This window comes from Recurvomyces mirabilis (assembly GCF_035927965.1).
Source record: "Recurvomyces mirabilis strain CCFEE 5264 chromosome Unknown scaffold_1, whole genome shotgun sequence".
Taxonomy (NCBI): Eukaryota; Fungi; Ascomycota; class Dothideomycetes; order Mycosphaerellales; family Teratosphaeriaceae; genus Recurvomyces; species Recurvomyces mirabilis.
In genome coordinates, this window is record NW_027041935.1 from 1,169,260 (window position 1) to 1,197,108 (window position 27,849).

At 52.8% G+C, this 27,849-nt stretch overlaps 14 protein-coding genes across 14 annotated transcripts; 8 read left to right on the forward strand and 6 right to left on the reverse strand.

Moving 5' to 3' along the window:
- Window positions 1–254: 254 nt before the first annotated feature.
- Window positions 255–5,660, reverse strand: RRP5 (rRNA biogenesis protein rrp5; the record flags this gene model as incomplete). Its single annotated transcript, XM_064833211.1, has 1 exon — window positions 255–5,660. The coding sequence occupies one exon, from the start codon at window positions 5,658–5,660 to the stop codon at window positions 255–257; it is 5,406 nt and encodes a 1,801-aa protein (XP_064699480.1).
- Window positions 5,661–5,917: 257 nt separating this feature from the next.
- On the forward strand, window positions 5,918–7,996 carry LTS14_000499 (uncharacterized protein; the record flags this gene model as incomplete). The annotated part of the gene is made up of 2 exons (XM_064833212.1): window positions 5,918–7,084; window positions 7,142–7,996. 2 exons carry the CDS (start codon window positions 5,918–5,920, stop codon window positions 7,994–7,996), a joined length of 2,022 nt encoding a protein of 673 aa, XP_064699481.1.
- A 1,848-nt stretch (window positions 7,997–9,844) lies between these two features.
- LTS14_000500 (uncharacterized protein) lies at window positions 9,845–10,078 on the reverse strand (the record flags this gene model as incomplete). Its single annotated transcript, XM_064833213.1, has 1 exon — window positions 9,845–10,078. The coding sequence occupies one exon, from the start codon at window positions 10,076–10,078 to the stop codon at window positions 9,845–9,847; it is 234 nt and encodes a 77-aa protein (XP_064699482.1).
- Window positions 10,079–10,800: 722 nt separating this feature from the next.
- Window positions 10,801–11,082, forward strand: RPS29 (40S ribosomal protein S29; the record flags this gene model as incomplete). Its single annotated transcript, XM_064833214.1, has 2 exons — window positions 10,801–10,862; window positions 10,932–11,082. The coding sequence occupies 2 exons, from the start codon at window positions 10,801–10,803 to the stop codon at window positions 11,080–11,082; spliced, it is 213 nt and encodes a 70-aa protein (XP_064699483.1).
- Window positions 11,083–12,545: 1,463 nt separating this feature from the next.
- On the forward strand, window positions 12,546–13,012 carry LTS14_000502 (uncharacterized protein; the record flags this gene model as incomplete). Its single annotated transcript, XM_064833215.1, has 2 exons — window positions 12,546–12,598; window positions 12,655–13,012. 2 exons carry the CDS (start codon window positions 12,546–12,548, stop codon window positions 13,010–13,012), a joined length of 411 nt encoding a protein of 136 aa, XP_064699484.1.
- A 51-nt stretch (window positions 13,013–13,063) lies between these two features.
- LTS14_000503 (uncharacterized protein) lies at window positions 13,064–13,812 on the forward strand (the record flags this gene model as incomplete). Its single annotated transcript, XM_064833216.1, has 2 exons — window positions 13,064–13,123; window positions 13,213–13,812. 2 exons carry the CDS (start codon window positions 13,064–13,066, stop codon window positions 13,810–13,812), a joined length of 660 nt encoding a protein of 219 aa, XP_064699485.1.
- A 255-nt stretch (window positions 13,813–14,067) lies between these two features.
- POL12 (DNA-directed DNA polymerase alpha subunit pol12) lies at window positions 14,068–16,146 on the reverse strand (the record flags this gene model as incomplete). Its single annotated transcript, XM_064833217.1, has 2 exons — window positions 14,068–14,244; window positions 14,314–16,146. The coding sequence occupies 2 exons, from the start codon at window positions 16,144–16,146 to the stop codon at window positions 14,068–14,070; spliced, it is 2,010 nt and encodes a 669-aa protein (XP_064699486.1).
- A 604-nt stretch (window positions 16,147–16,750) lies between these two features.
- PDR16 (Phosphatidylinositol transfer protein (PITP)) lies at window positions 16,751–17,983 on the forward strand (the record flags this gene model as incomplete). The annotated part of the gene is made up of 2 exons (XM_064833218.1): window positions 16,751–17,819; window positions 17,865–17,983. 2 exons carry the CDS (start codon window positions 16,751–16,753, stop codon window positions 17,981–17,983), a joined length of 1,188 nt encoding a protein of 395 aa, XP_064699487.1.
- A 3,167-nt stretch (window positions 17,984–21,150) lies between these two features.
- Window positions 21,151–22,047, reverse strand: LTS14_000506 (uncharacterized protein; the record flags this gene model as incomplete). Its single annotated transcript, XM_064833219.1, has 1 exon — window positions 21,151–22,047. The coding sequence occupies one exon, from the start codon at window positions 22,045–22,047 to the stop codon at window positions 21,151–21,153; it is 897 nt and encodes a 298-aa protein (XP_064699488.1).
- Window positions 22,048–22,486: 439 nt separating this feature from the next.
- Window positions 22,487–23,414, reverse strand: CHS7 (Chitin synthase, class 7; the record flags this gene model as incomplete). The annotated part of the gene is made up of 3 exons (XM_064833220.1): window positions 22,487–22,675; window positions 22,733–23,304; window positions 23,366–23,414. 3 exons carry the CDS (start codon window positions 23,412–23,414, stop codon window positions 22,487–22,489), a joined length of 810 nt encoding a protein of 269 aa, XP_064699489.1.
- A 610-nt stretch (window positions 23,415–24,024) lies between these two features.
- LTS14_000508 (uncharacterized protein) lies at window positions 24,025–24,711 on the forward strand (the record flags this gene model as incomplete). Its single annotated transcript, XM_064833221.1, has 1 exon — window positions 24,025–24,711. One exon carries the CDS (start codon window positions 24,025–24,027, stop codon window positions 24,709–24,711), a length of 687 nt encoding a protein of 228 aa, XP_064699490.1.
- A 10-nt stretch (window positions 24,712–24,721) lies between these two features.
- Window positions 24,722–25,787, reverse strand: LTS14_000509 (uncharacterized protein; the record flags this gene model as incomplete). The annotated part of the gene is made up of 2 exons (XM_064833222.1): window positions 24,722–25,063; window positions 25,239–25,787. The coding sequence occupies 2 exons, from the start codon at window positions 25,785–25,787 to the stop codon at window positions 24,722–24,724; spliced, it is 891 nt and encodes a 296-aa protein (XP_064699491.1).
- Window positions 25,788–26,032: 245 nt separating this feature from the next.
- SMD3 (small nuclear ribonucleoprotein Sm D3) lies at window positions 26,033–26,456 on the forward strand (the record flags this gene model as incomplete). The annotated part of the gene is made up of 2 exons (XM_064833223.1): window positions 26,033–26,080; window positions 26,154–26,456. The coding sequence occupies 2 exons, from the start codon at window positions 26,033–26,035 to the stop codon at window positions 26,454–26,456; spliced, it is 351 nt and encodes a 116-aa protein (XP_064699492.1).
- A 355-nt stretch (window positions 26,457–26,811) lies between these two features.
- On the forward strand, window positions 26,812–27,708 carry LTS14_000511 (uncharacterized protein; the record flags this gene model as incomplete). The annotated part of the gene is made up of 1 exon (XM_064833224.1): window positions 26,812–27,708. The coding sequence occupies one exon, from the start codon at window positions 26,812–26,814 to the stop codon at window positions 27,706–27,708; it is 897 nt and encodes a 298-aa protein (XP_064699493.1).
- Window positions 27,709–27,849: the final 141 nt, after the last annotated feature.

The following is a 27,849-nucleotide window of genomic DNA, read 5'->3' on the forward strand; positions in this document are numbered from 1 at the left end:
CTTGAGCCGAGGTGACAGAGTGCTGATGAGCATGCGCGCAGACAACGAGCCTATCGCGACCGACAGAAGATGCTCGTAGATGGCTTGACGACAAAACTTCGAGAAATATCAGCGCAACTCGAGCAGCAGAAGAGCAAATGCGAGGCACTAGAGACGACATGCAAGCACTTGGCGACAGAAAATGACGTCTACAGAACATTCCTGAAGCTGGAGAAGCGGCCACGATAGTGATGTGTTTATCTATACACTGCATACTACTCCTCCACATCCCCTTTTCTCAAACCTTCCACGAAACTCCTAGCCAAACCTTCCACTCTCTCCCTACCCTTCGCATCACCATGATTCTCCTCATAAACCAACCACCGCTTAAACACGAACTTGGCACGTCTAGGCTTCATCTTCTGCCTCGTCATACGCTCGAATAACGCTTGGACCTTCTCCCTCGCTTCGTTCTTCGCCTCTACCCCCTCCGCATGCGCTACACGAGACTGCTCAAGATCAACCCACATATCCCAGCCACCACTCCACTTAGGCCACTCCGTCACAAGCCCCTCGAAGATCGTTCTGGCGCGCTCGGGATCGCCTTCTGAGGACCTGAATTCCAGCCCAGCGAACTTGGCAGTAAGAAGTCTGTGCTCGTTTGCTGGTACTGACTGCAGAGCTCTCGAGAGCATCGATCTTGCTCGGGTGGCATTCTTCATCTTCTCCATCAGGAACGAAGCGTAATTCAGCCACATATCCCCATTTGCCCTGAAGCTCTTATTGCCTACCATTTTCTCAAAGACATCTTCCGCTTTGCCATACTTGCCCGAATTGATGAGGATGGAAGCAAGCTTCTCATGCATCACAAGCGGATCCTGGACTTGGCAAGCTTGTTTGAAGACGTCATCCACTCTCTCGTCATCACCGTACTCGACTTCGAGATTCAGCCATGCGATCCAGATATTGCCTTTCTCCTCCGACTCGCGGATGTGGATTGTACGCAAAGCGCGCTCGGCCAAGTCGCGTGCGGCTTGTGTCTCGCTGAGTTGTAGTTGGAAGGCCATATATTGGATCCAGAGCCCTGAATTGTTGGGCTGACCAAGGAGCTGGCGTTCGAAGTCGCTAGCGTTGCGAGGCCCGTACTTGTCAAGGTCGCCTGTCATGTCGACCTTGATCTCAGCCTTACGTTTCTTCTTTTTCGGGGCAGCGGTATCAGGTTCAGAGTCCGGAAGAGTAGCGGTCTTGTTGTTATCGAAGGCATCACCAGTCCAGTCGAAGCCGGCTGTCTTCAAACCTTCCGTTGGTCCTACTAGATCATCGTCTTCGTCCAACACCACGGCCTCGGCAGCTTCCTCGTCATCGCTGTCCATGTCCTGAACATCCTCAAGCTCAACACCACCTTCAGTGTCGACCTCGACGGCATCATCGCTCTCACCATCAAGCTCTACACCTTCCATCTCATCGTCCTCCTCCTCTTCATCTTCCTCACCAATAGCCTCAGCAAAGTAGCTCGCCTTCAATCCCAAGCTGATCTTCCTCTTATCAACGTCTACGTTGAGTATCTTAGCCTTGACCACATCGCCTTCGCCATACAACTTTCTGACATCCTCGACTCTCTTACTAGCGACTTCACTCCTATGACACAAGCCAGAAAGCTTAGGCATAGTGTTGTCAATGTCAATGAAAGCACCAAAGTCCTCCACCTTCCTCACTTTACCAGTAATAATCATACCAGCTTTGAGCTCGGCGATAGTTAGAGGAGATTTGTAGTCCTTATCCACATGCGAAGCTTTCAAGCTGATCTGTACGTTTCTAGCTGCAGTATCAACATTCAGGATACGGCCTGTGACGAGTTGGTCAACCTCAACGATAGTCTTCCAGTCCTTGACGTAGCTATCGCTGAGATCCGAGATGCGTACGAAGGCGTCCACGCGCGCGCTCAGTGAGACAATGACGCCGCGATCACCAACGTGCTTGACGAAGCCTCTGACTAGCTGGCCTGCTTCAAGCTGAGATACAGTATTTATCTGCGCATCCTTGACCGGCAAGCTTGAGCTGAGGACTTTGGATGGCCGGAGACTGAGGAAGACTTTCTTGTTCGAGGCGTCGACGCCCAGTACGCAGACTCGCACGATGTCGTTACGATTGTACTGCGACGGATTCGCTTGATCAAAGTCGTCGCTAAGCTCAGTGAGCGGTACTGGGCCGGCTAGATTGTCTGATAGCTGAACATTGACCCCTCGCTCTGTGATCTTCGTGACCCGACCTGGCAGGACCATTCCAGGAGAGAGCTCAGCAAGTGTCACAGGAGTCGATTCTTGGCCAGAAGCGGTGATGAAGTCGAGTCTGCCGGTAGCGAGGTCCACACTCTTGACCTGTACACGCAGCGCACTGCCAACAGGGAAGTTCTTCTCCAGCTTCTGCAACATACCAACGTCGTCACTGAGATCCATGAGCGCGATGCGTCCACGAACATTCGGCGACAAGCTGGCCCAGATGCAGTTGTCGCCATGATTGTTTACGAATACGACTTGCGAAGATCCGGCCTTGACACTGTCCAGACTCAGGAAGTCCTCATTGCCGCCTTGCACTCTTGTCCGCTTGGCAGAAAGCTCATATACAGGAGCCTTGCTTTGACGATGGCTGATGGGTAAGAAGCGATGATTCTTTGCGTCATGGACACCAAGAACCTTGACCTCGATCTCCTCGTTAGGCTTGAACTTCTGCAAAGGAGCTTTCTTATTCAAGATGTCCTCCCACGAGTCAAAAATCTCGCTGAAGTCCACTCTTCCTTGCGCGCCATCTTGGTGGCGAACATTGATCTGTGTAGACCTGACGGATGCAATCTTCACCTTGACGACTTGTCCCATCGTGACGCTATGCGATCCAGGGGTTGCGGCCGTCGGCTTCTGGGCAGGCTCGCCACTCTGTTCTCGCATGGTAAGTGTGAAGCGCTCCCGCACGGCATCGACGCTCAGAACAGTGGCCTTTACGGTCTGGTTCTCCACAAGACCGAAAGCAGGCTTGCCAACCAGATCCGAGTCAACCAGGCTCTTGGGCACAAGACCAACCAAGCCATCGGCATATTCCACATAGATACCCTCGGGTGTGATGTTGCGAGCGAAGCCGTGTACCAATGTTTCTTCCTTCACATCATCGAAAGAGCGAAGCAGAAGCTGGTCTCTCGCGGCCTTAAGTAGGCTTGGCTTATTTGAAAGCAAAACCTGACGACTTCGCTGTAGCTTGTTCAGGACGAGAAGATCTGTAAGCTTCTGGCCGACACGAATACGCTTCAATGCACTTTCGGCCTTGGATGCCTCGCCGTCAGCAAGATGACCGAGCTTGAGGATGCCACGTAGACCGTTTTCAAGGTCGAGCTCCACACTCTCACCACCGTTCACGGTGACCGACCCACTCACGAGATCACCACCAGATAACGCATCCCAAGTACTTTGCTGCGCATCATCGAAGGTGTCGTCCTGCTTGCACGAGACCTTCATCTCCTGCGTCTCAGGAGTAACAGATACGATCCTCACATTGACAGTCTGACCAAGTCGGAATTGCTGCTTCGGGTCCTGAATGAACCCTTCTCCCATCTCAGCAACGGGCAACCATGCTCGCACGTTATCGAAAAACTGCACCACTCCGCCGTTTGCCAACAGGTTCACGATTGTGCCCTTGCCTTCCATACCAGGTGTTAGCTCAGAGTACTTTTTCCAGAGAGGCACGCCGCTCTCATCATTGATCAACGATTTCTTTAGCGTGAGCCTGACATGTCTCTTCTCCAGATCCACGGACAAGACGCGGCCTTTGACCGGGAAGCCTTCTCTGAACTTGCGTTCAGGGTGCTGAAGCTGCACATCACTGAGATGCATGTCCGGCACAAGACCCGTCACACCTTCGCTAAGCTTGACGAGAACACCAGTAATACCAGTCTTGCCGCCTAAGATCAGACGATCCACTGTACCACTAACCACTTCTCCGACATTCAGATCTTCGATGCGCAAGAAAGTCTGCGCGAGGACGCTCTCCTTCAGAGCTACGTGGTACAGATTGTCGACAGGGTTGTGTGAAATGACGCGAGCCTTGTGTGTCGAGCCCAGCTTGTAAGGCCCAGATGCAGATGTCAGGACATCGATGCGTTTGTCTGAGATTTGCGAGATGTGTGCGAATGCTGATAAAGTGGTCCCAGATGCTGATGGCAAAGAGAGGAAGATGCCACGCTCTGGTAGTACCTGAGTCACCGTAGCATCAGCAACGATAGATGACGGCGCCATACGCGGCGACACTTCCGCTGAATGCAGCTTCTGTTTCGGACTTGCATTCTCCGGAAGCTTTGATACGGGTGGCGGGAGCGCGAGCATAGTGTCTAGCATCGAGACACCAACGCGTCGGCTGCCATCATCGTTCGGTAGTGTCCAGACGATGCGACCCTTGACCTTTGAGCCGACTTTGAACTTCTTGCTCATGTCCACGTCCTTGGCGCCAGCACCGGAGTGGACCAGATCTGCCGTCGTCTCGACCATGCCCATGACCTTCCCAGCTACACCTCCTGCACTTGTCTCCGTTACCAAGATTTGTACTGCGGTACCAGGCAAGAAAGCTTCGACCGTTGGAGCTTCGCTGACCACAGGTGCCTTGTTCACAACCAAAGCAGAGAAGCGCAGAGCATCCGGTGAGAGCTTCAAAACCTTGCCGTTGCTACCTTTGCCAGTCACCAAGCACATCAAAACCTGTCCCTCTTGCATCTTCTCCAGCTCATAGCCGATGCCCAGCTCCTTCTTGCTCACGAAACCTTTGACATCCGCACTAGAGAGCCCGAGATCCATGACCAGACCGTGATCCTCGACACTTCGGACTGAGGCCTGCAGCATGCTGTCCACCACCACATTGTCTGCTTCCAACCCTCCATTGACACTTTGCGGCTCGACAGAGAGCTCGATGTGTCGCTTGCTCTTGCCTTCTCCAGCATCCGAACCAGTAGACATGACTGTCGCTCGGAGCCACTGTCCAACATGGAAGAGAGACTTGAGGTCGATATCCTCATCTTCACCATCATCCTTCATCTCATCCTCCGCCAGTAGCTTCTCAATGCGCTCGTTGAGTAGTTGCGAGATAGCAGTAATCGGCACATAACCCGTAAGGTTATTAGCCAGAGCCAGCGCGACATCCTTGCCAGTGATCGCAGTCACATATCCCAGCACCTGACTTCCCACGACCAGATTCTTGTAGCTCAAGCCTTGGATCCTGATTCCAGAACCTGGCACCTTCGCCGGCGCATCCCGTGCATTCTTCTTCGACTTGTGCTTTTTGGCCGCTGGTGCAGCCTCTGTCTCCTCGTCGAACAGCGCGCCATCTTCGTCCTCTCGAGCTGGAGCTTTCTGGCCAGTCTGCTGCTCGAAAAACACATCCTGCTCGGCCTGCACTCGAATTTGCTTCTGCTCGATTGGTGTAAGAACACTTCCGCCACCACGAGGAAACGCCTTTTCTTCCCGCTGCAAGATGGACTTCACTGGAGCTTTGCGCTCCCCATCTTCACCGCCCGATTTCTTCGATTTCGTCGGATTCGGAGGCGTCTCAGATTTCTTTTCTGGTCTCTTCGTCTCTGCAGCGTCAGAGTTCCTGGACTTCTTATTAGGACGCTCCTCCGTCACTGCTTTTCGCTTGACCGACGACATGCTGTCTGTCCTATCGAAAGACTGGAACAAACTCGACTCTACAAGTCGACTCTACAAGTCGCAAGCTTTGAGAATCGCCAGAAAATCTCAAGACAGAGCGGGCATGTTCCGCACAGATCTCGGTCACGGTCACACCCGCAACTCAACGCGTGAAGTCGCGTTCTCCAACTTTCGGGGTCGACATCTGTGTCTCTTCCTTGTTGCCACATCTGCTTATTCTGGTCACCTCTGCTATCTATTAGGTCTTACGCATCAACATGGCGGAGTTACCGTTCTTCTCTTCCCAAGGAAGCCACTATGAAGCTCATCAGATACTGCCAGACCAGGAGAATATCGCCTCTTCGCCGCTTACCAGGACTAGAAGCCCCCAAGGACCTACATCGAGCTCTTTGAAGCCTAGGAAACCGCCGACTGTCACACCGAAACGATTCACCAAGTTCTTCGCCCCTCGACACACTCTCAAAACTCGTGGTGCTCGCCAAAGCAAAGCTGGCAGGCAACTTCGTGACATCACCAAGAATGGTGTCAATCGCAGACGGCAGCAGATGCCGGTCAAGGACGAGATGTTGCAGCATCTGGAGAATGATGAGCTCGCCACACGACCTCTGAAGCGACGGAAACGATCTATCGACCTGGCGAGCTCTCCGCCGCAGTCCTCGCCACTGAAGCATGTACAGATTTCCAGCGAGATCGAGATTTTCCAAGACGAGCCGGTGTCAACACAGGTTTCGGATGACGAGGAGCTGTCTGATCTACTACAAGACTTTCAGCCATTTCCCGAGCCCATTCGACGACTTCCGTACAACGGCCGATCACGCAGTATCTTGCAACGCAGCTTTGGAGGATATGATGCGCTGAGCTGTGGGTGGCGAGGTGCCGGCCATGGCGTCGACTGGCAAGCAGAGACTGCGAACTTTGTCACTACATCTACGGACGTTCACAGCTTCCACGCAGGAACAGCTCTTCCCTTCTGCTCAGCGAGCTGTCACACCAACTCGCTGGTTGCCATTGGTGACGAGGAGGGGAGCATTCGCTTGGTCGACTCCGCCGCTACTTCCGACTTCTCACAGGCTCATGTCAATTTCCGTGTACACCGCAATGCTGTCATGGACGTGGCTTTTAGCTCAGACGACTACATGCTTGCGACCGCTAGTGGCGACCAGACTAGCCGGATCGTGGACATGCATACTCAGCAAACCATCTGCGTGCTGACTGGGCACAACAGCAGTGTGAAACAGACTCGATTTCAGCCTAACGATGATAACGTCATGACCACAAGTAGTCGAGATGGCACAGTGCAAATATGGGACTTGAGATGTGCAGAACGGGGATCTATGCAGAGCTTACGTCTAGGTCAACGGAAAGGTCTTAACGAAGATGGCGGTGCCGAGCCGTCTGTCAGATATCCACGACATGGCTTGAAGGTTGGTCCAGCGCATCGTTCTTCGAAAGGTACAGGAACGAAGTCGCCCTGCACGCAGAACTCGGAGGACAGTGCAGTCTCTGTAACTGCTATCGAGCATCTTTCGAACGGCCGCGAGCACCTCCTCGTCACGGCAAGCGAGCTCAGTGCCTCGATCAAACTCTGGGATCTACGGAACGCTGGTCGACGAGATCCTGTACCACTGGGCTCCACTTCTCTGCCAGAAAGCCATCGACGAACCCGAAACTTCGGTATCAGCTCAATGGCCTTGTCCGGCGACGGCGCAAGGCTGTATACGCTGTGCAAGGACGCCACGATATATGCGTATTCCACCAACCATCTCATGACTGGGCACGCGCCCGAATTGACATCTCGTACAAGCCGACGACGGACTCTGCATGAACCAAAGGCTTCTGTAGGGCCGCTGTATGGCTTTAAGCACACTAAGCTTTCGGCTGGGAGCTTCTATGTCAAGCTAGCTATGCGGCCGGTGAAGGGCGACAAGAGCGAGTTGCTTGCTGTGGGTAGCGGGACGGGTGCACCGATCTTGTTTCCAACAGACGAGCGGTACATACTCAGCAGAGACCGTCGAAGCGCAGCAAGTGATACGGAGGAGAGCGAGGACGACGAGCTCACGCCGCTACCTTCACAGACACGCAAGCAGGCCCCTGACGACTTGCGGATCGGAGAACAAGGCACGCCGCTCATACGAGGGCACCATAAAGAGGTCACCTCTGTAACATGGACGCACGACGGCGAGCTCGTGAGCATCAGTGACGACTTCACCGCTAGATGCTGGCGTGAGAATGCAGAGAAGGCACGGGAGATGCGTGGATGTGGTGAGGGTGGAGGGTCAAGATGGGGACATGGATGGGCTGAGGTTGACAATCAGTGGGATCAGGACGATGGCTGAGTACATGTACTAGATTGTCATTTGGCCACGTCTCATCAAATTCGTCACATCTGCCAGCGCCTGACCGCTCTTTGTGGTGGCTGTGCCCCTGACCGACGCCCTGTTCTGCAGTCGCCCCTCGCACAGGCTGAAGTACCGGCATCTGAAAGCATAAAGCTGCGTAATGCCAAAGGTTCTCTCTCCGCTTTTGTCCACGATCGCCATTGCTCCCCTCTTCCCACTTCTTCCTGGCACAACTTCAGGTCATGATTAGCCTTGCGTGGCGCACCAGCATCCAATCACAGCCGTCGCCCTCGAGCATCACCATACCCAGCTCAGCCGTCATGACAGGCCCTGGCGAAACGCCGGTTTTCGATAAGAGGGTGTACTCCGACAACCCTGACTGGGTCGCTGAAGCATGGAGGCACGACGATGCACTCTCGACTGCGGCCAATCGTGAGTAAAAAGAACCTGCTAACCGGAATGCTTTCCAGCCGAAAGGGATTTCCTCGATCCCACGCAACGACAAGAGAATTTTCAGCCCCTCCAGTGCAGCATCCAAGGCTGTTCCCTGTGCAAGGTGTTCCGTCGCCCTTTCGAGTTAGAGCGTCACATGGCAACCCATTTCGCTGGCACTCATGCCTGTACTATCGAGGGTTGTAAGCGTAAGGCCAAGCCGTTCACCAGGCCTAACAAGCTCAAGGAGCATATGCGTAAGGTCCACGAACAGCAGTAGATCTTGACTGTACTGAGGAGAAGGTGATGCTGATGGTGGAAAACTGTCTACGGTGATGGCTAGCAGACTGATAGGGTGTAGAATGCGGCTTTCGTAGAAGAAAGATTCTTGTTTGCTGATGCTCGTCTTCACTTGATCCTTGCTCTATCCATTGCATACGTGCATACCAGCCACAGAATGAGATCTCGACTTAAAACTTTTCGCTCCGCCATGGCTTGTTGAATGCTGAATAGCCTCGCACAGCTTCTTGCGGCAGCAGCAGCATTGCGCCTTGGATATGCGTGTCCTGACATACAGCACGCGCAGATCTTGAACACATCAGCGACGATCGTGCCAAGTGACAAAAAAGAAGCTAGCAGAGATCCTGCTGGAATTAAGTACTTACCTGGTAATTCTGCCGCGCCGTCTGGCATCGGATACATTATCTGCTTTATCTGTCAATCCTGTTTTCGGACTGCACGATTTTCTGGTCTTCTGATGCACTCGGGCCCAATTTCTGCATCCAGCCGCTTCTCGGCTAGACATACTTTTGCGGGCTCCGTCGCAACTCCTTCGACACGCTGGTGGTATGTGTGCACACACATCGTTATTTCTGGTTCGTAGTTGTTATTGGTGACCGATTCTCAATGGTCGGGTTGGGTGGAGGTGTCGGCAGTTTTGTCAAGTGAATGATTTCGCTTGGTACTCCGGTTGTCACTGTATTTCGTGTTAGCAGTTAACACTTGCGAATTTGTGCAAGATCTCTGGTAGCTTCTGACAATCATGGTTTGCTCGTAACATATAACTTTTTCACCCCTTCCGGCCGAAGTGAAGCCGGGTAATCACTGGGCTTGTGGAACGATGAGAGTCTTACCAAATAGCATGTGATACTGCTGATCGAATGTGACAAGCTTGCAGAGACGTGCTGCCTCAAACCCGATTTTGCCAGGATGTCACCCCCTTGATCTGACCAAATCGTGTGTCCCTCGGGCCTCGTCGGAACCCGCCTGTCGGGATTATGCTATCATCGTCACTACAACGTAGCTCATACGTGATGATTCCATGCGCATGTCGGAGCTTGACATCGTTCGCCTCCGAACGCCTGAGCTCAGTCTGCCCATGGCAAGATCGTTGAGTGGTGTCGCCGACGTCGATCACGCAGCCTGACCGCCTCCAGACTTCAGAGGTTCGAAAGTGACAGTAGGCGACATAGGCACACCCTTGAACATACATTTCCAACTTTTTAGAACAATACCCATCTCTCTTAAAATCTCATAAGTCTCCGAGGCGACTTTGGCAGCGCCTCGGAAAGTAATGCTTTCGTACTCGACCTCCTCAGTCGTCAGTTTGATCCCCTTTGCCTCGCACTCGCCTCGCCACTTCGCCATTCTTGCAGCGTAGAGATCAGCTCTCTCAAAGCAATCGCCTATCGAACGAAGGTTGCTACTGGCTAGTGAGCCAATTGCTTCAAGTAACGGTCGAGGATGCTGACGCCTGTGAGGATCTAAAGTATTGATCTGAAATGCCACGGTAGTTGAGATGCTGGGTCTCGGCTCGCAACTGACGACATGTTCTTGATATGGGATGTTGATACCAAGATGGAGATGAGGCACGGACTGCGATAAGTCGCCTGGGAGGGAAGTCGAGGTACGAATATATCTCGTTGCGGAGCTCAGGTGGTAATTTGCTGAATGGTGAATTTTCCATCTCATGGAGGTTACGATGATGTCGAACTTTGTGGACGGTAACCGCTTCGGTACCGATATCTGTACCACGCTACTCGAGGAGAATGCCTTGTATATTTCTGCTCAGATTTCGTGGTCATGTAGTCAGCAGGGTGAAGTTGTCGTTCAAATGTGCTGGACTTAACACAGTTCACTAGCGCGGGCTAAGCGAAGACATACGCGGAAGCTTCCGCACCCCGAATCTGCACATCGAAATTCTGCTGCCAAGACCGCGATCAGCAGCCGCGATAGACACGATCACAGCGATACTTTGACGACAACGACAATAGTAGGAACACGTCGCAACACCCACCACCGATCTTTCACTCCAAAATACGAGGTACAGCCCTCCTCGAACCGATCTCGACCCTACAAACACCGCAATCATGTCTCACGAATCGGTCTGGTACTCGCGCCCTCGCAACTACGGCAAGGGCTCCCGTGAGTGGTATGTCTACAAAAGCAGATGAATGAGGGATGGAGAACGGCGATAGAAAGTGGACTAACAATGCCACAGCCGCGTCTGCACACACCCAGCTGGTCTCATACGCAAGTACGGCCTGAACATCTGCCGTCAGTGCTTCAGGGAGAAGTCGGCCGACATTGGTTTCACCAAGGTGCGGACGCACGAGGACTTCGAGATGCGGGAGTGGAAGATACTGACATGAATGCAGCACCGGTAGATTCGCGAAGAGGAGATGGTAGAGCAAGGGATGGTGCGGTGGAGGATGTCCCGCGACGGCGAGGTGGAGAGCCTTTCAGCATGACTACCTGCGATCACTCGGCGTTCTGAGGGCTTGTCTTGAGGTCGATCTGTGCTCGAACTGCTAGCAGATGGCTGCCGAATGCAAGAGATAGCCGCCTTTCAAAGAGATTCACGACAATTCTATCCACCTTCACAACATATCAGACTCCGTCCCCGAAACATCGCGCTCAGTACGCAGTATCACCCAATTCATCCGATGCGATAAGAGTCTAGATCCGTAATCTGATCGTATAACGCAATACTGCAGTTTTCGGAGAAATGCAGGGACCCAGTGAATGCAGCCATGATCTCTCACAACACCAACTTCGCTACGATCTCGCCATTATCTGATAAAGCTAACAACCGCAGAGTCGATCGAGCCCATAGCACCCTTCCCAAGCACTCACGAGTCTACAGTTCGTGCATATGGCTGATCTGGAGCTAGCTAACAATTACCACTTGATTGCCCAGCAAGTGGAGCCAAGTAATGATAGAGTCGACGCCGTCGCCTTGTCCATCGTCGACAGCGCGCGAGACACGACTGTGCAGTGCTTTCATAGGATTACCGACAAAATGAGTTGTTCATTGACGAACCCTCTTCAACACACGTCTATCGGCAACTTTGCAACATCTGGACGAGGACTTTCATACAGACGGCGAGCTCTCGTCCACCAGCACTCACAACGTGCACTCGGCCATCAACGAAGGATTCTATACCATATCTTCGAAATCCCTCGAAACCCACAAGCTCAATGTCGGTCACTCGCCTACAGCTGCTTAGCAGTGGGACGTATCCTTGTCAGACGATCCTACAATCCAATGACCATGTACTGTGTTGCGCCCGCCAATCATGCATAAAGCACATTCCGAACACTGTCCACGTTATGCACGTCAGGTTTCGACATCCGCAGGCACAGACTGTTGGTTTCCGAGGACTACCTGGGATGCTCTCACTGCTATGATGCTTTTTGTCTCAGGTCCGAATGCCATGGCAGACTCCTGTGCTCCGCTTACAAGACGATGGATGCTACACCTAGTATTGGGGATGCTTTGAAGGACCAAGAGCCTCGCGAGGCGACCATTGATGATTGTGATGTAGACCACGTGCGTTGAATTTGATGTGATCTTTTTGTGTCGATCTTGACGCGCAGGGGTTTTTGACGGGATGTGGAAACGATTGCGGTGTTGGACGTGGTGATGAGGGTGGGAGCAGTTGGGGTGCTAGGAATGAGATGGTATAAGAATGGAGGAGTCGTCGCTGGTCTGTCCAAGGTACTACAGCACTGTCTGACTTGCAAAGCGAGGGACCAAGAAGGCCACATTCACTCCATCTTCTTATTACAATACTTTCAATCTCCCGGCCCAAATCGCTCAGCAAGGCTCGTGATGGCCTTCACCATCTTGCCCCTCATGGCAATCGCGGCCACGGCGCTCGCTGGGTTCGTCCATACCAAGGACCGAGATCGTAAACGTCCAGTGGCTAACAGAACACCAGACCCATCGCCTCAGCAGCCCAACAGCCCCGAGCTGCCTCCTCGCCATCCCCAACGGCTACCAAACCGCCGACTCTCGTCCTCCGCGACGGCCCAGTCATAACCACCATCCCCGTAAGCTCCTGCTACAACTACGCCGACCCACACGCCGGTAGCACCGGGATCGACGGCTGTTCGTGCGATGGCTACGACGACTTACTCCCTCGCACATCGATCGATGATACTCTTCGCGACTACAGCGCCGTCACGACCGCCATCGAGACGACTGTCAACGGCTTCCCGTTCACTAGGACAATGTCGAATGAGGCTATAGTGGCGTATGCTTCCACGACAATCTATCCGGGAGGTGGGGTCTGGTAATGTGCTGGTGCCAGTACTACGCTGCAGGCAGGTACCTCGTTGAGTCTGCAGATGGGCCCCACGGCTTCCGCAAACGTGGGCACGATCTCGGACGGCGGATCCGCACTTTTCGTAAGTCTTCTCGCACCCGTCCCAGCCTTGCCGAGGACGAGTCCCCAGCCTTGCCGAGGACGAGTCCCTAGCCCACTGACGACAACCAGACCTCCATAACCTCCGCCCTCTCCTCCGCCTGCCCAGCTCCAACAAGCGGCAGCACCCTCACCTCCTGCTCCTCCTCCGCCAAAGTCACAGGCCTAACCTACGTCGACACCTACGAGATCTACCGTGACGGAACACTAGACATTGACATCCCTCTCATCTCCGTCTCCGACCCCACCGTTCTCAGCGCTCTAATAGCCTTCGTGGCCGCAGGCGTGCGGGCAAACACCCAGTCCCCCAACAACACAGCTTCGACCTGGTATGATTGTGATAAATCCCAGTTTCCCGTTTGTCTGGACGACGGTGGGATCGATCCGTGGACTACTAATCTTACCAATGTTCCTTCGTTGTATCAGGCACTTTACTTGGAGCAGACGGTCGCCACAGGTGGCGCGGTTAAGATCCAGAATATAGAAGTGAAGATGCAACTTGAAGCTGGCGCGGACGATTTTGCTTGTTCGGATACGGGACTCGCTTTGAGCATTCTGGCTGGTGTGGCGAGCGTTCTGCCTGGACTTGGGTGGCTGAGTGGAGGCACAGTTGGGTCGGTCGCAAGGGCTGGGTTGAGTCTGGCTTGCAATTTGCCACACTTGAAGGAGTGATGGCGCTGGTAGCCCATTGATTCATCTGCTGGCTGAGGAGAACGTTGAGCGCTGGGTATGGGAGACGATGTTGAATCTTGAGAGTCGTTGATATGACTACGCTCGCTTACATGGTTGCAGACCTCGAGTCTAGGTGTGTTTGGCTTTGTTTACTTCGAATATTTTCGATTATGGTCAGTAGCATAGACATTGTTCTGGACTGGGCTCTGCGGAGTCTAGTCAAGCCATCGAGCATAAAGATTATAACCATATGCCTCAGATCCTCGTAATGTCCACCCGTGTCCTTTCAAACACATTATGCGCAACAGCCTGTCCAGCTTCTCGCTCCTCCTCACTCAGACTCCTTGCTTGTACGTTCAGTGCAGCATAATGTCCCGCACCACGCTTCTTGCTGAGTGTACCTGGATTCAGACACGTGATACCTTCGACGACCTGGGAAGACAGACTAATTAGCAGAGTGCTCACATCATGAGGAGCTGGGGTTCGCGTTTCGCAGCACACCTTCACGAAAGGGTTGAGTGCACTTGGTAGCACCAACACATCAGGCCTCACACTTATCCACTCGCCGAGTTTGAGGTAGGCGATGTCCAGACTTGCGCCAACGGGCATACGTTCTTCTCCGCCAACTTCCGGTACCTCACCAACAATGCCCGAAGGCTTCGGCAGGTCCTCTCGTGCAGCAGGTGGGAAGACAGGGAAGAAGTGCCGTTGCTCAATCACACTATTCGTCAATCGTGCAAGCATATCATCTCCGAAAGCGTGACCCTTGCCATGCTGGAAGACATTCTCCCTTCTCAGCTCGGACAAGACATCCTGTGTGCTTATCGCCACAACCATCTCGTTGATGGAGAGCACGATGGGGTTCGTCACGACTTGCACTTGTTTTGGTAAACCAAATGGTCCCTTGGGAAATCGATCTTGAGGCCAGGAGACGTGTTTGCTGGTCGCGTCACGGATACTGGGGACCATGATTATCGTGATGGTCGGTACGGCTTGGACAAGTCTCTGCAAGGGTTCGCTGATAAAAATACGGAAGACGTCGTTTATGGTGGCGCGGTCGGGCTCGATTCTGGCGTTGGCCGGGAGGTGGTCTTCGAAGTCGCCTGAGGCTATGATCGGGTGCTCGAGGTCGAGGAAGGGTCCGGTGAGGATAAGGGCGTCTGCTACTTGGTCCTGCGCCTTGGACAGTAGAGCATGGAACGAGGCGTAGGCTAGGTCTGTGTCAGTAGTATACGGTCCACTGGCAACAAGCAGACTGAGTGGCCTTGCTTCGCCGTCAGCTCCGGCAAGGCGGTCATTGTGTATGTCGAGCTCCGTTGGCGTAGATGCTGGCGGCGGTAGAGGAGGCATAGATAGAACTTCGGACACGGCAAAGTACTCGCCACTGACATTCGTGCCTCGTACAGCTATAATTTTGCCGGGAAACAGATCGTAGCCTACACCTTCGAACTTGAGAGGCACACGAAGTCCAGCACCCATCCGCCGACTGGTCTCGAGCACTGTGCTGGCTGCGTTGAGCCTTCCGTTCGGCTGATCACAAGCTATGCGGCCAACTGCCACGATCTCTGCTGTTGATTGTGCTGCAGGGTTGCCAAACGCATTGTCCGGTAGTTCATGATGTGCTTGGATGAGGTCGGTGAAGCTGTCAATTCGATCGTCTAAGATTTCGGAAGCCTCGGATAATTTCATGGCCATAGTCTTGTACGCAAACTTTGGCAGCTCGAGATTGGCCTTCAGCTTGACGCGGGCCTCTGTGGGTCGTTCGTCTGGTGCGACCGCAGCAGGTAACTGGCCATTGATCTGTTGCACAATCTCGCCAGGGTTTTGTCGATCGGCGAAGCTGATACCGGGGATGTCCTTGGTCGGCGCTGGTGTACGACTGTTATCTGCAGGGGAGCTGTTCAGGCCACTCTTCGACGACTTCGGCGCTGGCGTGTCGAAGTTGTTTGCTTTCCTCTTTCCAGCAGCACCCATGCGTGGACCAGGAGTCGCAGAGACCATACCGTCCAGCATGCCATACACGTCTCCACCACCATTGCGAGGAGTAGCTGCAGTCTTCTTCGTGGCACTCTGGTGGACAACATGACCCTTCGCTCTCGATTCCCGTTCCAGTGCATCTTGCAAGTCCTTCTTGAAATCGCGCACAGTCTTCGAGTCGAGCTTGGTATTCTCGACACCCATCTTGATCACGTAGCTTTCCCATTTGAAGAAGAGTTCCTGGGCGTTGATGTCTAGTAGGCGGATGATATGTTGGAGTTCTGTCGTGACATCGTTGGGTATCTCCCCTCCAGCAGAAGGAGCGAAGAGCTCAATCAGGATATCGTGGTCAGACATGGTTCTTGTGTTGTTGTGTTGTGTGTAGAAGTGATGTTAAGAGGTAGAGAGGGACGCGTTTGGGCGCGTTAAGTCTATCACCAAAATTACACGCTCAAATTATGCACAGCATAACACAGCATAGCACAGCTCTAGTTTTATGCCATCGATCGCTTCCGACCTGCACTTACTGTACCAACAACGAGTCTAGTCACGGGAGATTCCCAGAGCAGCTCTCACAGTACATTTCCTTTGGCAAAGAGAGCCTGCCCTCTTGACATGAGACGATACGAGTACTTTGCTGTGATGGAGAACACGAAGCATCGGATTCGCACGGTGGGCAAGCACGAGCTGAATCAGCTGATTCACATTATGAAGAAGATGCAGGGTCCACAAGTAGCATCATAATATGAGCCGCTTGGCCCTCGTCTTAGATTTGCCCAGGATAAATAATCTCAAGCAATAAGAACCTCAACCACGCAACACTTGACCTCCTTCATCTTGGCAAATATAGTGTACAAGCATCAGCTGAATCGACACAACCATATCGTAGACCATTGGCTGCATACCAACACTGCAGCATAAGAAATCAACACAACAAACCCACTCAACGCTTATCGTGCCTATGGCCGACCCAACTCTACAGACGGTGCCCAATGGCTCGTCCACAATTGATCCTTCCTCCCACGCCCAATCCTCTGCATCGTCGTTCAAGTCGACATCCTCACAATTAGCTCCTACGGAGACACCAGCGAGCAGCTCACAAGCTACACAAGCAACCACCGTAGCGGAAGAAACGGAAGAATGGCAAGCACCAAAGACTGGTGCGCTCACAACACCCATCACCCGGCCCATGAAAGCCAGCAAACCAAAGGACCCCGCAGCCCTGACACCTGAACAAGAGACAAAGTACGCTACAGTCCTAGCAGCTGTATCTCAATGGTCGTCCCTGCCTTCCACGACACTAAAGGGCGCTGCATCAGCACCCGTTCAAGACCATGAGCGCATGTGGCTCACCCGAGAGTGCCTCCTCCGCTACCTTCGCGCAACCAAATGGCAAACACCAGCCGCGCTCAAAAGGCTTCAGTCCACCCTGTCCTGGCGACGCGAGTACGGCGCCGACACCTTCACAGCCGACTACATCTCCCCCGAGAACGAGACAGGGAAGCAGCTTGTGCTTGGATATGATAACGAATGCCGACCGTGTCTGTATCTGAGCCCAGCCAAGCAGAACACCAAGATGTCAGACCGCCAGATCCACCATCTCTGCTACATGCTCGACCGCACAATCGACATGCTGCCACCTGGGCAGGAATCAGCATGTCTACTCATCTCCTTCAAAGGTTCAGGAAACAGCCATGTTCCCACAGTAGCCCAAGCCCGCAGCGTCCTCAATATCCTGCAAAACCACAGCCCCGAACGACTAGGCAAAGCACTGATCTCCGACCTCCCTTGGTACGTGACCACATTCTTCAAGCTCATATCTCCATTCATCGATCCCGTGACGAGGGACAAGATGCGATTCAACGAGCCACAGAGGAATTACATCCCACCTGTTCAATTATGGAAGACGCATGGTGGTGATCTGGAGTTCGAGTACAAGCACGACGATTACTGGCCGTTCCTCACAGGCGAGTGCGATAAGCGGAGGAGAGAGAACAGGGCGAGGTGGGAGAAAGGCGGGAAGATGATTGGTGAGTACGAAGCATATATTCGTGGTGGGAACCATCCATCGCTAGCGCAGGTCATCAAGGACGCGGGCGGCGAGGCGGATCTGGATGCGGTGTCTGGTGAAAATGGGGAGGTGAAGAGTGATGCGGATTTGGCGGCAGCTGGAGTGGCGAAGCTGAGTGTTTAGGATACCTTTGCTGGAGCTACACGTATAGTCGAGGTTCTGAGGGCGGGTAGTGGTGGGCATGCTTGAGCTTATGTATGTCGAAGCGCGTTTGTACGATCGACTGTGTGAAGTGAGGAGAGCTTGGCTGAGTGTCGGCATAGCATTCTTGGGGTCATTTCGAGCGAATCATTGTTTAAGATTGGTTGGCTGTATACACCAATAGTATTGAAGCGGAGGCGAAGTATACAGCACTAGGAGGTAACGAATCTATCAACGCAAAGTGACCGGTGATTCACCTAGCATTATGTCACGAACCTGCTCAACCAGCTCTTCAGTTTCGCGCTCGTTCGCCGCCTGTCGACCTTGCTTAATCACTTCGCTCCAATCCTTCCAGCAATCTCGCATCGAGCTCCACGCACCATATAGCATGAATCCAAGCTGGATTTCAGTACTACTGTGACTGTGGCGCACCAGGGTCTCACATCAACCAATTTCAAGCCCTGCGACGACTCTGCATCGTATCCAATTTCTCGTCGCCTGTCCACCATTGCTGATGGCGTCTACCACATCGCAGGATCGAGCACAACCTCACGGATTTTAATTCGCCGCCCAAAGCACTTTGTTTTCGTACGTCACCTTATCAGGATTACCCTCGTCCTCATACCTTGGGTCCTTGATCACCTCCGTGCTTGCCCACGATCTAGCCGTTGAACCTTGTGTGGGACCGATGGTAAATGTGTTGACTGCGTAGAATATGCCAAGGCTTTCCGACCTGATGGTGCGGCAGGTGGTAGTGATTGCGGTTGAGGTGCCAAAGCCTCGTATGTTGTTTTAATCAGTGCGGCGTATCTGAGTAGGTTTCGGGCCCCCGAGCACCAGCTCATAGATGTAGTTTCGTAGTTCTGGCGGCAGGCGACCGAGAGGCGAGCCGTCCATCTTTGCCTTCGCTGCTGGTGTGCTTTGGCTGGGATTTGTTCCGAAGAGGTTCTCCTGTTGGGAAGAAATGCGAAGATCAGAAGCTGTGTTTGTAGTATGTCGAAGGCCAACGAAGGTCCTAAACGCTCGCGTCAGAAGTGGGACACCTGAGTATGGCAAGCGCTGACCGCGAGTGATCAGAATCGGGAGGAGTGATCTTCCTTGAGCCACCGATGAAAAGCGTTACATTCTGACCACGTCTACAATGTCTGTTCAGTCTATCTTCGAAGACAGTCCCTCTTTCATACTTCTCAAAATCAAGTGATTGATTTGTCACTACTCACCACGGCGTCATCTCAAGCACGATCTCCCGGAATTGCGCAGAGACCGACTGGCACATGCCCACGATCATTTTTGCTACCAGGTATGAATCATCTATAGGTCCCATGGCTCTCAAATCAGAAAGTACCTTGTCCGCACTGCTCTTCATCGACACCTCCGTAGATGCTCGCGTTGGACCTAGCATGAATTCCACTTTGAAGTGCTCGTCACCGACAGAGATCTTCATCGGGGGCCAAGAGCCGTCGTCAAGGCTTAGACTCACGCCAAGCTTGATCTTGCATGGGCGCCTATATCGTAGGACAGGTCCTTGTAGACTGCACAGACCATAGGGAGCTGTAGTTGCCGTACACCATTATTCGCGAAATATTTCGGGATCCGGTTCGTCTTGGAAGTCACATATGCCCGCGCAGTCTAAATCAAGGGCGAGGTCTCCCATGAGCTCGAGCTTGTCAGCGCCGATCATGTCGATTCAGTCGAAGAACGGCGCAATCGACGCGTTGGTGTAATTATCGTCTCCCTGACGCAGTAAGGACAGATAGCTTGTGCGTCGAACGAAATCGTTGATTGAATAGAAGAGCTTCAGGGTGTGCTCTCGAACAGTACGGCAAGTACTCGTGAGGGCGAGGCGTACTCCAGAAGCTTTGACCGTAATCGCATCGGAATGCAATTTAATCTCGATTGGGTGTGCAACTGTGAGCACCAGTTCGTATATTTGGATGCGTAATTCGGCCGGCAGGCGAGAGAGTGGCGAGTGCTCCATTTTTGGCTCAATTTTAAGCTGTGAACCTGACAGTGAACTTGTTCGGTGACAGAGAGCACCATCAGCGATGTAGCATGGGAAGGGATGGCATAAAGACGTACGCCTCGATCCGGCATCAGTAAATTGCACGCTAGTCTCCGAAAGGGAAACGTTCAGGCGGCGGCAGCTAGTACGCAGAGAGAGCTCTCCCATCAATGATGAATGATGCTGACCGTAGTAGTGCAACGTACATCAGAGCTCCTACCAATGCTAATGCATGTCAGTGCATTGGCAAACCTGAACATCCAACCTGACGTAGCTGGTTTATTGTGCATCTACGCCACGCTTTGCCCGTTACGTGCACGTACCCGACTCGTGTGAGCAGAGCAGCCTGTATTCCCAGTCGATATATGGCCTCTGATGGCGACATTTGTCCTGTCAGCACGGCCATGGCTACCAAGGAACGCAACTGAGACCTGCCCCGGGTGTGTAAGGGACGAGACCTAGGCTGCAGGCTTGTGTCATGCACCTCTTCAACAAGATCAGCCAGATACGATCGTGCCCCGATCCCACTTGCCAACGACAGCTTGTACCGTAGTGGCGATGTACCGCCCGCATCCACACTTATCTGGAACTACAGAATTGCATATGAGATCAAGAATCGACGAAGGAACGAGCGACACCTCCAGGAATGGGGCCAGCTGCTTGACCGTGATTGAGATTTTGCCGAAGGCTCTGGCGTCCCTGCTGTCGGCTTTCGAGACCATGGTGACATCTTGCAAGTGGCTAAGCTGCTTGTCACCCATCAAGCTAAGCGAGCTGATAGACTTGAGTAGAAGCTAGGAGGTGGCCTTTGTTATGAGATCGGACTCCGCCGTGAGTGATTTCTGCGCGTTGGCGTTTCAACGCAAGCTCGTACATGTTACTGCGCTCCCTTTGTCGGCAGCTTGAGCAATGAAGAGCGCTCGATCCTAGTTCTTGTCAGTATCGTCATGAGGAGATCAACATGGCTAGTGCTTACACTGCTGCCGTGGTACTGCGAGGTCGAATGTTGATGGTGGCTTGTAGAATATACTGATATTCAATTTCCTCTTGCTCCACCAGTGAGCCATTCAGCGCCTATGTGGAGGAAATGTGACGACCGCCCATCACATGCTCCCTTCTTAGACAGTCCCGTGAGCATCGGTGACTATCATGTCGACAAGTATCCATATTGGTCGTACCAGTAAAGCCATACCAAAGCAACAAGAAGGAGACCAAGCAACGCAGCGACACCTGCCACGCGAACCAGCCTTTGCTTCAAGACCAGGTCGTCTAGCTGATGGACCAATGCAACGCAGTGCTCGAACAGGCGTCGTGCTTCATGGATGACCTCCTGCCGCTCTTCATAATTTAGAAGGGCTTCAGTCTCGGCAAGCCTGGGCTTGAAGTCCCGCTTGATGTCTTCACCATCCTGTTCGCCTTCAAAGCACAAGAAAGAAAAGCCAGGCATGACTCCGGCGCTCTTCTTGCTGTCGTCCACGGTGATACCGACCGGTGCAGCCCAGAATACAGGCCCAGCGCTTTGCAGCTGCTGCCGTATCCAACGTCCGCCAGAAAAGATAGCCATGTACATAACCCAAGCATACGCAAGAAGCAAATGCGGCTTGGCGATAAGTCCCTGTCCAACCGGCAATTCAGCTGAAGTATGATGGCTCCAATCCTGGCCAGTGATCCTCTCGATGTGCCTCAGATCAGTGGCCAGCCTCTGCGACCGCTCCATGACCTCAGGTCGCAGACACTTGAGCCTTGATAAGAGCTCAGTCTTCCGTGTATCGCCGGCCTTCCCTCCATCTTGCGCTGTCTTGCCATCATCCAGACTAGCCCATACTGCCTCAAACACGAAGAAGATCTTCGCGAAAGCCGCCAACCCTTGGCCAAGAAGCGCTGGATTAGAAGAATGCGGCGGAAGCGCGAGAGGCAAGCGCTCAATTATCAGACGGTTGAGCTCGGTATGCTGCTTCCTCGTGGCGATATTAATCTCGGCAGATATGCTAGCTCGTTCGCTAGGTTGTGGCGTAGGCGCCGGAGAAGGAGGGTGGCTTGCCATTACTGTGTGTAGAAGGAACGGACGCTGTCAAAGAACAGCAAGATGCGAATACTTATCATGATAAGTCGCTACACTCAAGGCCGCAGATGATCAGTCACCAGAACGGGAGCCATGACCGCTAGGTGGTGACTGACTTTCCAAGATCGCGTGCTGGCGCGATCTGATGATGCATGCAGGACAAGCTTTTCTGATGCTCCGAGCCGCACGTGCAGCGCTGTCATGACCCCTGTCGATGGTAATGATCGCCTCAGACGACTTTTGTTTGCGTCCGGACTTCGATCATGATCTAGACTGATGGGAAGGCTTGTACAGCTTGGAGGACAAATGACCGGTCCCAAACTGAAACGAAATAGTCCGTTCGCTACACTATCATTACGCTCACACCGCTAAACGCTAAATCCGGAGTCAAGATCAAAGAGCATTGCGATATCCTACACACTCAATAGCCACCGTACGATGACTCGCGCCTTGCAGGCTGTTGATACATGCTTGACGCATAGTCGCTGTTGTCGCCGCCGTATGGAGCGTTGTGCATATCGTCCTCTGGCAAGAGTTGCTTGACCTCCCAGTTGCCTTGTCTTGCACCAACAGAGAATTCGAGGTCCTCTCTCGTGATCGAGTCCCAGTACTAAAGATATTCGTTAGCATATCAACTCTCCTGTCCACTGTAGCTGTGATCCCATACCTTGTAGACCATCATCACGGCTAGCAGATTGAGAAGTGTTGCGAAGAACAATCCATCAAGATAGTGCTGGACATTGTCGCAGATGACCTCGCTGAAGACATATAATATCACCTGTCCAATGACCAGTGCGAAGATGCCGAATCCAATGTGCCACAGCGGCCACCTCTCTTGCAGCGTACCGACGATCAGCAAGATTTGCATAACCACGTACACGAAGATGAAGATCGCGCTGAACATGTACACCACCACGAACAGGCCGACCGTGTTCGTTGGTCCGAGGCCTCCCCAGGTCTTGAACGTCATAAGCGATACTGCGAAGCTGATCAAGAACATGACAACACTGCAGATTCGCAGAAGCCAGACCGAAAGTGTCGTCCCATCCTCATAGAGCTGGAAGCCCACGAAACCGTTGATCATCAGACATATGCATGTTGCTGAGGCCAGACCACATTGTACAGCGACGAAGTATGTGTATGCTGCGGATGCAGGTGGTACCACTCCACAATCGATGACCAGGGAGCAGATCGTGAGGAGGATGTATGAATAGAAGAAGGTCGTGATCTCCTTGCGGCCTGGAACATCCCATTAGCATGCCGACCTCCACATCCCATTATTCCCATCCGGTCTACATACCAACAGCCGTGAATTTGCTCCTGACATGTATAATCATGATCACCGTCATGATCAGAGCTAATATATGCGCAAAACCAGTTGCTCCTTCAAATATGGTAGTGTTCGCTACCTCCACTGACCGCGCATAACAACTCGATTGCGAGTAGTGTGTGCCAGTGATCGGACTGATGGGTCCCACGAGCGGGCATAGTGGTAGTGGTGTCTTCGCGCAAGTCGAGGTGAAGTCGCCAAAGCCGCCCATCGTGGCGGAAGAGTAAGAGTCGTGTCGCGATCGATGTGTGGAGCGGGTGAAGCGGTCTTACGAACGTGGGTTGGTCGGCGGAGGCGGTTTGGAAGATAAAAGGCGATGTGAATTGCAGTCAGGCTCGATAGTTGAGTGAAGGGAGAGGCGATTGCGATACACGCGGGAGTGACTGCGCTGGCACGCGGCGTTGCTAGGGTTTAAGTCTACTAAATTTGGCGAAGGTTAAAGGCGATGATCGTAGCAGAGCCGCAACCTCACCATCGACGACCAGCTTGATTTCGACGCCTGCTCAGAATACTGTTTCACACCAAGACCAGAGAATTTGTATCAAGATCGGAAAGACGGATCGCACAGAGTTCCACATCTCGATAGAAACAAGATTTGGACTACAGATATTCAACTGTTCGATCTCAAGATGGCCACTAACGATGATGCTCCACGAAATCGCAAAGAACGACGAGCAGCAGCCCGTGAATCTGGAAAGCCGATGGCCGCTCCAACAAGCACTCCAAAGCTCAAGCTATCTCAGCCGAATCGATCAGGACCGACTGAGAAAACATTACTCGACCTTTACGAAGAAAAGAAGTCTCTCTTGACCAAAGGCCAACCCTTCGACGAAGGTGCAGACCAGACCGTTATGGACGAAGGGGGCAACATCCTCGAAGCAGGTCTAGGCGATGGCGAGCCCATCGGACCCATAGGTCAAGCGATTTTCTGGACCTTCACCTTAGGAATGATGCATTTTACATTTGATGTCCTGGTGCATAACCAATACAAGCAGGAAATGGAATGGACACCCATCTTCCAACGCACGGCAACGATCATACCAGTGCTGTTCTTGATGGTCTACCTCCTACGATCAGAGCTAGCGGCAAGGTTCGACACGGCTAAGCAATTATTCTATCTTGTGGTAGCAGTGGCGAGTGGATGTTATACTATTCAGGTTACAAACGAGTATGACTACTTCTATGTCATGAAGCAGACGCCTCCGTTGGGGACGCTGTGGATTTGGAGTGTGATTGAAATGAAGCTTGCGTATGGAGCTGCGAGTGTGGCATGCAATCTGGCATATCTGTGGTGGAAGAATTATACCATCTTTTGAGAGGCGGTGTTCACAACAGTAGTCCGGCCATACGAGACAGGCGTACCGCGGCCTTCGCTACGTTTACCACAACCTCGCCCAGCGGCGGGCGACCAGTGAGCATACTCGGGATCATGGGCACATTGCCGATCGCCACGTTCTGCTCATGATCTCTGGCCTTCAGCGTCAATGCTTGAGAAGCGAAGCGCCACGCCCCTGGAGTCTCCTCATCGATTGATCCCGACGCGGGCTGATCGCTAGGTATGCAGCTATGCTGCACTGGTCGATGGTCCGCACAAGTGTCGGTCAGAAGGATATTGGTGCAAGCCATCTGGAAGTCTGTGTAGTCTTCGAGGTCCGGTCGGTAGCGCGACTACCTCACGGTCAAGATTCGAAAGACTCCAGGGCTCACTCGAAGCCACTGTGTGGATCGGGCGCACAGTAACCTCGTTGCAGAAGGAAGTTGGCTAGACCGTTCTCAACTCGGGATAACTGGCAAGAGGTGTGAGCAAGCAATCGAGCAATGGCAACCAAATAGCTTAACTTACTAGACCATGGTTTCGCACCACGCCATCCTTGATCCAGAATCCATGCGAACCCATCATGTTCGCCATCATGACATCTGTGAACAATCGATCACCCACAACCGCCACCTGGCCTGGGTGCGTCACACCAGCATCAGGTTGATTTCTGAAGTAGGACATGACTTCCTCATGGCATCCGGGCTTCTTCGTAGCATGATGTAGGACTTTGACACCAGTAGTGCGTTCGATCAGATCTGCATCAGCGTGCCCATTGTCGGAGTTCGTGCCAGCCGTATTCGAGACAATCAGTAGCCGTGATCCAGGATAAGCTTTGCGCAGTTCTTCGAACTTCTTCTCGTATGCTGGATATACAGAATTTTGTTTCGGTATCGCAAAGCAATTGTCCTTGTCTAGTACTACGGCACGAATGTCAGGTCGCTTCTCGCCATGTTTGGAGAATGCTGCCGAGAGCGGAATCGGCAACTGATCGAATGTAGCGCATGTATGATGTGGTAGACACAGTGCCGGGTTGACTAGTAGACGGAGGACGTTGACAGTCCCAGAGATATTCATGTATAATGAGATGAAATTGGATGATGGAGGATGATGGCCGATATTCGTCGTCTCCTGCGCATATGAGAGTTTCGGCGCTAGCGACGCACGCGAGTCATGCGTTCACGATGATTTGACTGAGCAATCAGATATATGTCCCTTCGCGTAGACGAATCACTAACGCTTCACCGTTTCGCTTTACCCAAACGCGAGAGGCTACACATCTACCAGCACCGATACTTAGTCAATAGAAGCACACCGCAATCATGACTTCGACGATCGGCATCCCGATCAAGCTCCTTAATGAAGCCACCGTAAGTGCGGCTACGACCTACCTTGCGCACACTTGTGCTTACAGCGCACAACAGCTGACGAGATATTTCGTAGGGCCATCAAGTGACGGTTGAGATCGACTCTGGCCAGACCTACAGAGGAAAACTTATTGAAGCCGAAGACAACATGAATTGCCAGCTCGAGAACATAAACGTCACACAACGCGATGGTCGCGTGACCCACCTGGATCGCGTATATATCAGAGGTTCACACGTACGATTATTCATCGTGCCGGACATGTTGCGCAATGCTCCCATGTTCAAGTCGAAGGCTACGAGGGGCAGGGGTGTGGGGTTGGCGAGAGGAAGAGCTACAGTCAACAGGGCGCGTGGACAGAGGGGCGGACGTGGGTCTTGAGAGCTTGAGCTGCTTGATGAGAACATGAGACTGAAGGAGACATGGAGGCGGACATCGTACGCTGGAATCAAGCGAGGCGTTTAGGCGAATGCTACAAAGCCGGCGCAGGCCAACAAAAGGGCTGCAAGGGCACGAAATATCAATGCTGTGGCTGCAGGATAAGACGTAAGCAGTGCCTCGTCAGGCTATAGAGTATGCCCGCGCGATACGGGCTGTCCTTTGTACACAATCACTTTTCATCTGATGCCAAGACTTCCCCTTCTGCTCTCCACCTTGGAACTTCCATTTCATTATCATGAACATGCTCTCTCGTCACGAGTGAACAATGTAGTCCATATTCACTACCATCTTCATGATGGATATCAAACACACACGCCGTATATTGGCTGTCGGTGCTCCAAATGGACCCGTCCTGGACGTCGTCAAAGATTTGACAGGTAGCACACCTCAAGTAGATGACTCGGGTTCAGCAGCCGGCTCTGTGCACGAATGGGCCATTAAGACCGCATACTACAGTGCGACAGTACCGATCTGGATAGATGAGATCGTTGATGCCGATGAATGGAAATCAGAGTTCCTAAAGCCTGAAGCAAAAGAAGTGGTGGAAGCCATTGGCGGCTACATATTTGCTTTTCGCTTGCCAGCAGATGGTAGTGTCAGCAAAGAGGCAGAGACGATGATGGAGGCGATCCAGACCATCAACGAGGAGCACATTGGTTACAGCGCGGACAACGTTATGCTAGCTGTGGCTCTTCCTCCGCTGGGCAAGGACAATGTTGTGGTGAAACTTGACGACTGGGAGGACATCTGCATAGCGTACGGCTTCGAGTTCGTCAACTATGCTGTAAGAGGCAGAAATGACCACGGCGAGAGGGTAGGCCTTGAGCGGCTGAAAGAGGCACTCGAAGCCAACGAGTGGGCGGCTGCGGATGATGAAGACGGCGAGCTGGATCTTGACGACCTTGACTTCGACGCAGGAGACGACTCTGGGACTGGCTTTGGCAGAGACGAAGCAGAGATGACGGCGGAGCTTTTTGGTATGAAAGCTGCTCTTTCTGGAGCTGACGACTTCGAGCCTGAGGCTGAAGATTTCCCACGAGCGAACCAGGAGAATCAGGTCGAAGCCCTGAATAGGATGATGGGCAAGCTTCTTGCGGTCAAGGAGCAGAGTGCAGAGTTGCCTGTAGCACAAAGGAAGAGGATGGCCGCGCAGGCTATTCGAGATCTGTTCAAGGAGGATGCACAGGCATGAAACAAGTATATGGAGTGCTACCTATCAAGAGCGAGGTTTGCTCTACTGCGAACACGACGCAGTGCGTTATGCATACACTGCTGCGTAACTCTTCACTCATGAATCTCTGCGGTGAGGATGGCCTACGAGAACACAGACGAG